Below are 13,266 nucleotides of genomic sequence, written 5' to 3' on the forward strand. Positions count from 1 at the left end.
ATTGAATATAAAAAAATCTGCTCTTTTGAGAAATGGATTTCAGCGCCAAATTCTGCTGGAGCAGCACTATTAACTAATTCATTTTGAAAAAAAATGTTTTTCCCATGACAGTATCCCTTTAAGCTGTAGGCCTTGTGAATTTACATGGTTGTACAATATTCACTATATATCAATATTCACTAGAAATCTACAACACCCTGCTTTTGAAGAAAATATGTATATTAAATAAAATCATAAACCCACAAATACAATTGATATTGGGTTAAAATATTGAGATGTTGATTTTACACTGTTTCTTATACATAATTTATAGTTTCAATTCCCTGTGCTTTTTTATTTGTAGGGGTGTTGGGTGCATATTTGTGGAAATGATCCAGGGAGTTGCTGCATTTCCAGGAATGAAAGATATTCAAGACCAATTGGAACGGATATTTTTGGTGAGTGCAATAATCTTTTTATTCATGAGATATGTTAGGGCTGAAAGCAACTGAGATTGATTCAGTGTATATGCAAGTCTGTGCATGAACGTGTGTTTGTGGGAGGCTCGGCTGAAGGACACTGGGAATGGTATTTTGGGTTATGCTAATTTGCTGCTCTAGATATTCTTTGATATTCTTCATTTTAGACCACCGAACTTGCAGGGCACCCATGTATATCCACCCATTGCTATCAGCAGCTAGGAATACAATTTCTGATACTAAACTGCTTTTTATTTTAATACGCATTAAAAACAAGCATTTTTCCATGTATCTTCACCAACATTTTACAAACATTTCTTACACTTGTTCATTCATGCATTACAATGATCTACTCATATTGATTGCAAAGCTGTCTATTCCCCATGCAAAGTATTGAATGTTTGTGACCTCTGAAAATTGCCGGGGAATCATAGGCTCTTGACATAACAATTTTTGCCCTGTAGAAGCAGCCTCTCTGTTCACTATTTAAATTTTTTTTAAATTATTCTTGATATTGCAAAAATATTGGGGCGTAGGGCAAACATTGTCTCTTTGCACAGGCTAAGTAAAATAAGCCATAACAATTCCAGGTCAAAAGTCATTTGCTTTAAGATGACATAATATGGTAATCAATGAAGAACAGATAATAGTCAGCACACCGATTCTTGATATCTTTTCCTGATGGTGCACGTTCTGCAACGGCCACTATCCATTGACAAACCATGTAGTGTAGAAAATGAACAGCACCATCAACTTGGATATGGTTTAAAAAGCCTTTATTTATGCTCTTGTGGGCATCCCCGCGACGTTTCAGGCCATGTGGCCTTTTATCAAGCTTGTGGTTCATTGTCAACCTCTGGCCTGTACAGGTATGGGATCCGTTATCCAGAAACCTGTTATTCAGAAAGTTCCTAATTACAGAATGGCTGTCTCCCATAGATCTCCCAAATAATCCAAATGTTTAAAATTGATTTCCTTTTTCTCTTTCTTACCTTGTACTTGATCCAAACTAAAATATAAATAATCCTTATTGGAAGCAAAACCAGTCTATTGGGTTTATTTAATGTTTACATGATTTTCTAGTAGACTTGAGGTATGAAGATCCAAATTACAGAATATCCATTATCCGGAAACCCCCAGGTCCTGAGCATTATGATTACCAGGTCGCATACCTGTATTGGTGTCAAGTCTTGTGGCTTTAAAGCAAGCAATTAGGAGAACCTTGTTATTGGCTGAAATCCTGCAGCCAAATACAGGAGAGGTTATGTAGTTCAAATAGTGAGTGGTCTCTTGTTTGAGTGAATAAGCCCCTCCATTAGAGGTGTTTCATGTTTTATAAGCTAATTTAATACTAACCTGTTTTTCCAAAAATTTAGGGGCAGATTTATCAAGGGTCGAAGTGAATTAGAGGGAATTTTCGAAGTAAAAAAATTCAAAAATCAAAGTAATTTTTTGGATACTTCGACCATCGAATAGGATACTACGACTTCGACTTTGAATTCAATTCGAAGTGAAATTGTTCGAATATTCGACCATTCGATAATCGAAGTCTCTTTAAAAAAACTTCGACTAAAATACTTCGCCAAATTAAACCTGCCGAAGTGCTATGTTAGCCTATGTGGACCTTCTAAGTTTTCTAAGTCGAAGAAAAATCGTTCGATCCATGGATGAAATCCTTCGAATCGTTCGATTCGAAGGATTTCATTGTTCAATAGAACGATTTTACTTCGACCACAAAACGGTCAAATTCAGTGAAAAAGCCGTTGACTTCGATATTCGAAGTCAAAGTAAAGCCATTCGATGGTCGAATTTCGAAGTATGTATCACTTCGAAATTCGACCCTTGATAAATCTGCCCCTTGCTATGTAAAATGTACTACATATGCAGTTGTACTTATATGAGATCAAGCTGCAGTTCAGTATTATATACTGCATATTTTCAGTGTGTATATGTATATGTATAGCTATATATATATATATATATACATACATATATATATGTATATAAAACTCTTCCTCTATCTAACGCTATGCCCAGATTATGATAAAGGGATATTACAGTAAGGGAGTACTACACGCATAATCAACTTCTAGATTAACGGATTTCTACTGATTATCTTTAAATTTTCCGCTATTAAAGTATGGTCCCAGACAGGCCAATCTGATATGGCACGCAGACAACCAACATACCAAACAGTATGAGAAATATTTTAATAACAGCAAAGAATGGAGTGATGACAGGCACATCTCCAGAAGCATGCAGGAGGTCATCCAAAAATGCAGCCTTAAATCTGATAACAAGTTCCTTTGTGATGAAATATAAATAGCTGCAAGTAAATCTTCATACTATTCACCCTTACAATGAAATAAATAGCTAACAGAACTCTTTACTTTACACTGATTTCTACCAGTGCCATGGAATATATAACATTTTGCTGGATATAATATACTCTCTTGTTATATTATTGCCAGTGCCTAACATTGCTTTATTTTACTCTCGGGAGCATAAGAACACATTGATAGAGACAGGCGAGGGAAGAAGGGAGAAGCTGAAGAAGAACTGACATGGTATACAAGCCTTGTTTGTAGATTAATGGGAAAAATGTTGACTGAAGAAGAAAGGAGGAAAATAAATTTGTAATCGTGAGTAAAAAGAGTAGGACTAACTCACATATATGATAACTTGCACAAATGCAATAGCTTGTAGTTGAAGAATAATTGCTGGTTGGTTGCGATCAGCAGCTGCCCTTGTTGATCAATGTCTGTTGAAGTACAAACAAATCTTATCTATCTGTTCTCTGTTCTCCTGTTATCTGGTTGCTAGGTTTCTACTTATCCTAACAACCAGCCAGAGTGGAGAGGTCCTGAGTATAATGGTTAGTAATACACATTTATAAAAAAACAAAAATCAATCAATTAAAATGAATGAATTTGAAGCCATTCTGACCTACAACTGGGGATGGTGGTAGAAGGATTCGAAGGCTGGAGGATGATGTAGACAATATGTGACGACTGCATGTTCAGTGATGTAGATGAAGGAGAAGGTTATCCACTGATAAGTAGCAGAGAGCTGGGGAAAAGGGATAGAACTTAAAACAAGGAACTCTTATTAAGTCATACTGACATTTTTCTATAAAAAGCAGAGACCAGTATTGTAAGATAAACTTCCTCTTTGGGGCTATAGTGCAGTAGGGGCTATGTATTTAACAAAAACCCACTACAAGTCCATGGTACTTACTCACACGTTAGACATTTTACACCAGTTTTGAGGCCAGAAAGTCCTCCCTATCTGGATTAGTCAGATCTAAAGTGGTGTAAAATAATGGTGTCATTTTAGCTGTTAATCTAGCGTAAAATATCATCCACACCCTTGTACTGTAAGTGTGTTGATGCTCTCTTCCCAATGGTTTATATGGTAATTCACGCACAAGAAAGCTTCATACATTAGCTTGTAAAACACAGAGGATGGATTCCTATAGAAGACAATCAGGTACAGGTATGGGTTCTGTTATCCAGAAATCCGTTATACAGAAAGCTTCAAATTATGGGAAGGCCATCTCCTATAGACTCCATTTTATCCAAATAATCCAATTTTTAAAATGGAAAGAATTATTTCCATTTTCTCTGTAATAATAAAACAGTAGCTTGTACTTGATCCATAATTAAGATATAATGAATCCATCCTTATTGGAAGCAAAACTAGCCTATTGGATGTATTTAATGTTTACATCATTTACAAGTAGACTTAAAGGAACAGTAACATGAAAGTGTTTTTATGTAATTAAAATATTATGTACTATTGAAATGTTAATAAAGGATAGTTAAAAGGAGGTGTGGAGCAACACCTCAGTGCTGCTGCTGATGTTTCACCTAGAGATCTCCTGGAGTGGAGGAGGGCGAGGGTCCATGGAGACAAGAGTGTCTCAAGTGTGCCCAGAGAGGATTCTGGAACTTGTAGTCCTCTAAAAGCCAGTGAGGGCTAAACTCAAATGTGAGTAAAGAGAACACCAGTGAGGGTGTGAAGCAGGACTGTTTATGTTATGTGATTTTCCCCATGTCAAGCCAGTGGGCTGAAGAATTGTGTTCATTTAAAAAATAAAAGTCAGCAAAGCGGCAATTTAATCTCTTTAAGGTGGTCAGTCTCAGTTTCTGTGCTGAAATCTGTGCCGGGGCCTGGGGTTTCGCTACCGGAAGCTCACACCTTTTGGGTTTATTTAATGTTTACATTATTTTCTAGTAGACTTAAGGTATGAAGATTCAAATTATGGAAAGATCCATTTTCTAAAAAAAACCCAGGTCCCAAGCATTCTGGATAACAGGTCCCATACCTGAATAAGATTGTATTTTTACTGACGCTTTTATTTAAGGATAACTTGCATTTTATGTGTACATCTGTTCAGCCTGTGGCATGTTTCCACTCCATCTATTCTGTAATGTGGTTTAGATGGGAATTGGCTGGCCGCACATCACTAGAGATACAATGGTGCCGTGAGTGGCCATAAATATTCCTGCCATGTTACACACACACCGTAATGTTTGTATTTAACGAGACTTTTGCTTTAAACAACTTGCATATTGCTGGCATGGACACATTGCCCAGAAGTGCTGACGTCCAGTGTGATTTAAAGAGCGGAATGTTTAGTTATCAAAGATTAGTTTATCAAAATATTAATGTGATCTGAAATCTGTTTTGCTTGTCTACCACTTCTGTGTATGGGAAGATGACTCCAGGCAATTCGTTTATATTCTTCATTCAGATATTAAAGTCTGGAGTGGCGTGAAATAAACAGTATTGATTTCTCAGCTGGGTTTCTATTAGTTATAACCAGTCCCTAGTGAAGTCAAATGAAAAAAACATGTTTTCCTATTAAGGTTTGATTTAGATAGTCATGCATAGTATTGAACATTGTGTTACCCAGTATTGGTGGCTTAGTGCCCTGCAGTCTTGGGGTCCTGAGTTTGTGTCTGACCCAGGAGTTGATATGTTCTCCCCATATGTCTGTGTTCTGAAAGGGGTGGTTCACCTGTATGTAAGTTAATTTGTAGTATGTCATAGAATGCTATCAGTCTTCCTTATTTATTTTGTATAGTTTTTTTTAATTACTTGCATTCCTTCACTGCCTCTTTACAGCTTTCAAATGGGGGTCACTGACCCATGCAGACAAAAAAAACCTATTGCTTTCTGTTACTTATCTTCCTATTAAGTGATTCTTAGACTAGGCTCTCATTCGAATTGCTGCCTGGTTGCTAGGGTAAATAAGATCTTAACAACCAGCTGCTGAAATACCAAACTGGAGAAGTGCCGAACAAAAACATAACTGAAAAACCACAGAAAGTAAAAAATGAAGACCAATTTCAGATTGTCTCAGAATATTGGTATCTAGATCAAACATAAAGGGGCTTTTCACCTTTTGAGTTAACTTTTAGGATGACGTAGAGAGTGATAGTTTTAGGTAATTTGCAATTGGTTTTCATTTTTTATTATTTGTTTTTTTAGCTATTTATTTAGCAGCTCTCCAGTTTGCAATTTCAGCAGTCTGGTTGCTAGGATGCTAGCAACCATGCACTGATTTGAAAAGAGGCTGGCATATGAATAAGAGAGGCCTGAATAGAAAGATTAGTAATACCAAGTAGCAATAATAATACATTTGTAGCCTTATAGAGCATTTGTTTTTTAGTTGGGGTCAGTGACTCCCATTTGAAAGCTGGAAAGAGTCAGAAGACGGCAAATAATGAAAAATGAAGAACAATTGAAAAGTGGCTAAGAATTGGCCATTCTATAACATACTTCAAGGTGAACCACCCATTTGAGAAGAAATTCTCGAGACCATAGTACCCAACTAATTTAGCATCTATGGCCTGTCTTCCTACCAGATTACAGTTGGTCCATTCAAACATATAATTAATCTGCCCATGTCCCTTGTCGTTATGTGTCAGTGACAGAAGGCCAATAGCTTGAATACACTGATCAGGGTTATTTGGCCACCTGCAAGGCTAAGGCTAAGAGAATGTACTTGCTACATACTGTCCGGCTCACCATAGGGACAATCAGGATTGAGATACTAAACATTTTGAGATATGTCCTTCACTAAACACAGTAAACAAGTCTGGCACATCATTCAGTCTCTGCTAGATGTACATAATGCTTGTCTTCTAATTGACACACTTTCCTCATAATGTTCCCCTCATCAACTTACATCATGTGTATGTTGTAGGTCTGCTTTATAGAACAATATCCCATACAGTGACTGTACTCAAGCCCCACCTACAGGTCCGCCCTCCCCACCCCACAGGTGTGCCCCCCGCCGCACAGTAAAAAAAACAAAAAAAAATAAAAAGATATTGGTGGTCAGAGCCCCCCATTAAAAAACATTTGTGGCCAGCCCCCCCCCCCATTAAAAAATATTAGTGGCTAGGACCCCACATGAGAAAAAAAATTGGTGGCCAGGGCCCCCCCCCACATTATGAGGAAATTGGTGGCCAAGGCCCCTTAAAACGTCCATGCCTTCCCGAAGTCAGCAGCTCTCAAAGATGGGGGGGCCCGGCTAATCAAGTAAGTGTGGCGTGGTCGGGCCCCCCGGTCCCCCCCTGATGGCTGCCCTGCTCATTATTAACAAGTCTTTGCATTCATGCTTATATCCCAACAAAATGATGGTGGAGAATGTGCTCCCCATACACATAGGCTCGGATTTGTGGAAAGGCCACCAAGGTCCGGGCCGAGGGCAGCAGAATTTTTGGGGGTGGCATGCTGCCCAACCACACCCACATTGGTTCAGAAACACTGGGAATGTGCAGGATTCTGTGCACCAATCCCCCATGGCTCTGGTCCCGATGATGAAAATTTGTAATAAAGGGAAGGGGACAGGGATGACGAATGACAGCGGGCCTAGGGGCGCCTGTGATGTAAATCCAGCCCTGCATACACACCCAGACCATGCCCACCACTTGCACAAGCAGATCTTGGCAAAAAAAGTCACAGGCCAGCCATTCATTAATTGGCGAGCACCTCTTCCTTTGCCCCTTACACTCCTTTATTCGTATCTCAATACAGAAACTAAGGATGCACCAAATCCAGTATTTGGTTTGGCATTCAGCAACTTTGGCCTTTTTCAGCAGGATTCAGCTTCAACCAAATCCAACCGAATCCTTGAAATCATGTAACTTTTCATCACAAGGAAATATCCTTTTCCCCCTTTTTTATTCCTTCCTTATCCATATGCAAATAAGGGTTCAGATTTGGTTCAGGATTTGACTGAATCCTTCATGAAAGATTCAGTATTCCCAAGATATTGAAGTAAGTGCATCCTTAACAGAAACAAAATGAATGCAACTTGGTTTACATTGTAACTATTCATATTTTAATGGGGACTTAGAGCATTTTTTAAAAAAATCATTCTTACTAGGTAGCCCACAATAAATAATGTGTGGCACCTGATCTAATTTTTTTGGGGTTAAAACCCAACTTTACTTGGCAAATTATATCTGTGTTGGAGCATCTTTAGAGACAAACGTTTGAAGCTGTTCTCCCCTGCGTTCCGTTTTTATGCGTTCAGCCGCAGGGGAGCGCAGGAGTAGACGCATTCAAACACTCATCTGTAAGAGCCCTTCGATCTTTTCAGGACTGTTTCATGAGTGGTGTCTATGTCCTAATGGTCATTCCCGAGAAGCACAGGCTTCAGTCCCCTGTCAGGTCTGCTGAGCTATACGTTGTTCGTCCACCAGAGGAGACACATTTATCAAAGCTTATGCAAGTCAGTTTGTCAGATTTTGTTTGAACCATCATTCTACCCTGTGGAACAGTGGTGCTCAGCAGCAGCATTGGGTGCCCCGCATCCTTGCCCCACTATTCCAACTAAATTTGGCAAGAAAATGTACAGAAAGTTATTTTAGTTCCATTGTGTAAAAAAAAAAAACTGAAATGTTAAATACTAAAGTGTCAGTAATTGTTTTACTGAGCAGTAACACCACAATCTAGTGATTAATTAGCCCCTAAATGTCCTCTTTAACCCATTTTGTGCAATGACTTGTAAAGACTCATGTCTCTTGCTGTTGACTTTTTGCAGCTGTCAGAGAAATTCAGTTACCTGAGATCATTTGATGTGTAAAACCAAGTTTATTTGACATGTGCTCCATGGATTGTGAAATCACAAAGTGTCAGAACCCTAAACAACCCTGAAAAGAGTTTTTATAGACTTGTAAAAAGGGAGTTACTGGTGGGAGAGCATAGAAATATTGCTGCACATAAAAACAAAACTGCTCTTACAGCCAAATAGATGACTCTGCCCTCTAGGCCAGGGTATTAGTAACCAAGGCAAGCTGGAGAACAGAATCCATCCAAGTCAGGGGAGTTCTGCATACAAAGAATTGTACTCTCTCTCACCTCCAATCATTGATTTCCCAAGGATTAATTCACTTTTATTGATTTTAATTACCTACTCTTTTAGGCATAATGATTTGTACACTAACACTCCCAACTATCTGGTGAACTCATTTCTGTGCAGTAATAATAATAATGCCACTGATCTCCATGTAGCGGAGAAGTAGCTTTTTCACCAGTTTCATGCTTTAAAACTAATAAGAAGATAATATGTGTAACCCAGTCCTTGCTGCAAGCGTAACCAATCCTCATTCTAGGCTGCTTACCAGCAACCCTAGGTCAGACATTGAAACTACTATGAAATTAAGAGGGGAAACAAGTGTTGCTTTCAGGTAAATCCCAGCAGCCTTCCTCTGCACAGATCCCCAGTTATTCATCTCTTGTGCTTCTGGCTCCTGCTTAAGCTGCTTAGATTAGATGCAGGTGCTGCCGACTCCTTGTGGCTACAGACGCAGCATAAAGCATGGGGATCAGCATTACCAGCTACATAATTCCACTCATTCTTGCTTCCGACTGCGGCGCAATATATTCCTCCGATAAATTAGTCACGCTCTTTGGAGATCATCTGAGCCTTTTCTTTATGTTTTTATTATGGGGCCCCTGCAGACATGATTAAGTCTTTTTAAACCCCAGTATTTTTCTAGCACTGTTACTTCTTTTTTTAATGACATTGTCAGGTTCATTTACCAGACCTTGTCCCATAACCCATTTGACCCCAATTACTCACACTTACTCCTGAATTGGTGGCAAGGCTGCAGCTTGGTTTAAAACAAAATACTTCATAACATTAAATATACTGTATGTACTTGCAACAGCATATCTGAATATATAAAAACAACTCAATGTAAAGTAATATCATTTAACAACCTGTGCCAAGCCTGAGACTAAGGGCTCTTACAGACGAGCGGTTGAAGCTGCGCTCCCCTGCGTTCCGTTTTTATGCGTTCAGCCGCAGGGGAGCGCAGGAGTAGACGCATTCAGTTTTTTTCAATGGGGCTGTACTCACACAGACGCATGTTGGCGCCGAAAGCAGAAAAAATGCAGCATGTTGTGTCTCAACCTGCGTTCGGCGCCTACATGCGCCTGTGTGAGTACAGCCCCATTGAAAAAACCGAATGCGTCTACTCCTGTGTTCCCCTGTGGCTGAAAGCATAAAAATGGAACGCAGGGGAGCGCAGCTTCAAACGCTCGTCTGTAAGAGCCCTAAGCCTCAGGCTCCTGGTCTCCCCAGCCCACCTGGGTACTGAGACTCCTTGATAAAACCTAGCCCCAGGCCTACCCCACACACATACTTATTTAACCCTGATATCCCCCTTTTTGTTACCTCTAGGGGAGGAAAAATGGTTCTAGTTTTGGCAGTTATGCAATTATTTATGAATCTGATAGAAAGCTTAAAGGGGTGGTTCACCTTTAAGTCTTATGTTATAGAATGGCCAATTTTAAGCAACTGTTCAGTTGGTCTTCATTGTTTATTTTTTAATTATTTGCCTTCTTCTGCTGACTCTTTCCAGCTTTCAAATGGGGGGTCACTGACCCCATCTAAAAAAGCAAATGCTCTGTTAGGCTACACATTTATTGTTGTTGTTGTTACTTTTTATTACTCATCTTTCTACTCAGGTTCTCTCCAATGCATGGTTGCTAGGGTAATGTGCACCCTAGAAACCAAACTGCTGAAATAAAACAGGAAAGCTGCTAAAAAACTCAAAAAACACAAATAATTGCAAATTGTCTGAGTATCACTCTCCATCGTACTAAAAGGTAATTTAAAGTTGGTCAACCCCTTTAGGTTACTAATGCAAGAGGCATCTTCTCTGCTCAGTTCTATCACTCATTGGAAATCATCTCCTGTTGCAAATCCATAATATTATAGTTATAATCTAAAGCTAATGCCACACTGACGAGCACTGTGTTGGATCTAAAGGAAGCAAGTTGACTGGCTGTTTCTGAGCACAAATGTTGCGATTAGTAGTCTGGTATATTTATAAACCAATAGGGTTGCTGTTTTACTTGTATTTTTAATTCAAACAAAAGGGGCAAAATTGTCATACAGTAAATCTACTTGTACACTTTTTCCCTTTCATACCAGCTCAATTTATAATCTTTTTTTTTTTTCTTCTGGGCACTATTCTCAGAGCACATGCACAGCAAACACACTTTGCAACCTGTGTGAGTTTGTGTAATGATCCCTGAACAACGTCCTGCTTTGTCGCTCACCAGCACAATTTAAATATCACTTTGCTGACTGTACAGGAACATTGTGTGTATATTGTGCAATTTCTCTGTATCTGGACACTCAACCTAATGAGCTGTAAATGAAACAGCATTTATAAAACTCGGCTATTACAGAGGAGATTAACTTTACAGCTCTATTCCTGTCCAGTGACTGCCTTTAATATTTCTATACATTATAGTATTTAGACTGGCTGAAAACTGCAATCTATATATTGCCATGGAGGCCACTGTGTAACACACAACCCATAGGCATATGGCGATTTTCTGTTTGGAAGACTAATTAAACCTACACTTAACAAAGATCCCACAACATTATTTTTCTAAGGAGTCTGCTAGTCTACTGTTTAAATAAAATAAATTTAATAATAGTTAACATTTCCCCAGTTTACTTTCCTAACAATGAATTGGCTTATTTGTAGGTTAAAGGAAAACTATACCCCCAAAATGAATATTTAAGCAACAATTTAAGTAACTGTAACAGGAAGAAGTGTGGGAGCAAAAGACAGAACTCTGTCTGTTTATTGGCTCATCATGTGACCTAACATGTATGGTCTGTTTGGTATGTTTGTGTGCACTGCGAATCATACTATCCCCGGGGATAGTATTTTTTTTAAAATTGCAATTCTCTATTTATGATTACCCAATGGCACATACTAATAAAAAGAAAATATTATTATGAAAATGGTTTATTTACATGAAGCAGGGTTTTACATGAACTGTTGTATGCAATATCTTTTTATAGAGACCTACATTGTTTGAGGGGGTTTAGTTTTCCTTTAAAGCTGTGATGCTAATCCCTTGATGCTCATTTATAAAGTTTAGAGTCTCCGCCATAAAGCAGAGAAAGATTGCTGCTTACTGTGGGTATTATGATCTATGCTACTGTGACAAAATACAATAAAAATAGGCAAATACATATTGAACTCATAATAAACACTTTACAAATCTCATGTCAACTCAGTATATGCTTTCTAATGAGTTCATCATGTATTTCAATAGACGCACATTCACGTGCAACCCATGTGCAAGAACCCTAAAACCACCAACAATATTTCATTGGGTGTTGATCCCTTTTAATTATATGTATTACAGCAAACATCCTTAGCTTCTCAGCTTGGGTTTTAAAAGGAATTCTGTGACACCAGCATAAGACAACATTGTGACACCAAGGCAGTGTATGATGGAACTGCATTGCAACTCTTATAAAACTCTTATAAAATGCCACTCTTTCATCCCAGCATATAACAGGAAAACACTCTAACTTCTACTATATGACCCAAGCAACACCCCCTGCATTTGATAACATTTTGACTCTTAACATTAAGCTACAGTATGACCCCATCAACCCTTACATACAATATATTTTTACTCTTGGCATTGAGCTACTTTGTGACCCAGCAACACCCTTGCGTACAATATATTTTTAGGGCTAGTCCACACAAGGAGATTCGGGGAGATTTTGTCGCCAGGCGACTAATCGCCGCCTCTTCTGAGCGACTATCTCCCCGAACTGCCTCAGCGTGTTTCCCCATAGGCTACAATGAAAAGTGGCCTGCGCTAATGCACACGCGGCGATGTGTTTTCAATAGTGAGGCAACTTCGGGCAGCTATAGAAAACGAATCGCCGCGTGTTTATTAGCACAGGCGACTTTTCATTGTAGCCTATGGGGAAAAACGCTGAGGCAGTTCATGGAGATAGTCGCTCAGCAGACGATCCGATTAGTCGCCAGGCGACAATCTCCCCGAATCTCCTCGTGTGGCCTTACTCTTAGCATTAAGCTCTGTTACCTCAACAAAACGGTTGCATACAATATATTTTTACTCTTAGCATTAAGCTACACTATGACCCCAGCAACACCCCCTGCATACAATAGTTTTACTCTTAGCATTAAACTACATTGTGACCCCAGCAACCTCCATATTATTATAGCAATGCAACTCCCACCATGCGACTCCCAGTGAGTGACCCTCTGAAGCACAAGCCAACAATGGGGACTCCTAGCATAAAGTTACACTGCCATACTTTGCTCTGCATGATGAACACACGTTTTATTTTGTCATTTTTATCTAGATAAAGCTTCCCTTCTGAACTTCTTATGAACCATTCTGTTCTCATTTAGAGTACCTGAGCTGAAAGAGAACAAATGAACCTATTCCTGACAGTTGTGGGAGGTTTGGGAGCATTTCAAGCTTCCATTTG

At 39.0% G+C, this 13,266-nt stretch overlaps 1 protein-coding gene across 4 annotated transcripts in view; it reads left to right on the forward strand.

Annotated features, from left to right (window-relative positions):
• Positions 1 to 13,266, forward strand: part of cdk14.L (cyclin-dependent kinase 14 L homeolog) — a 347,215-nt gene that overhangs the window by 200,075 nt on the left and 133,874 nt on the right. For all 4 annotated transcript variants that reach the window (XM_041565884.1, XM_041565882.1, XM_018266524.2 and 1 more), the window contains one exon: positions 344 to 437. In XM_041565884.1, coding sequence (XP_041421818.1) covers positions 344 to 437 — 94 coding nt within the window. The remainder of the gene's footprint in view (positions 1 to 343; positions 438 to 13,266) is intronic.

This window comes from Xenopus laevis, chromosome 6L, assembly GCF_017654675.1.
Source record: "Xenopus laevis strain J_2021 chromosome 6L, Xenopus_laevis_v10.1, whole genome shotgun sequence".
Classification (NCBI taxonomy): Eukaryota; Metazoa; Chordata; class Amphibia; order Anura; family Pipidae; genus Xenopus; species Xenopus laevis.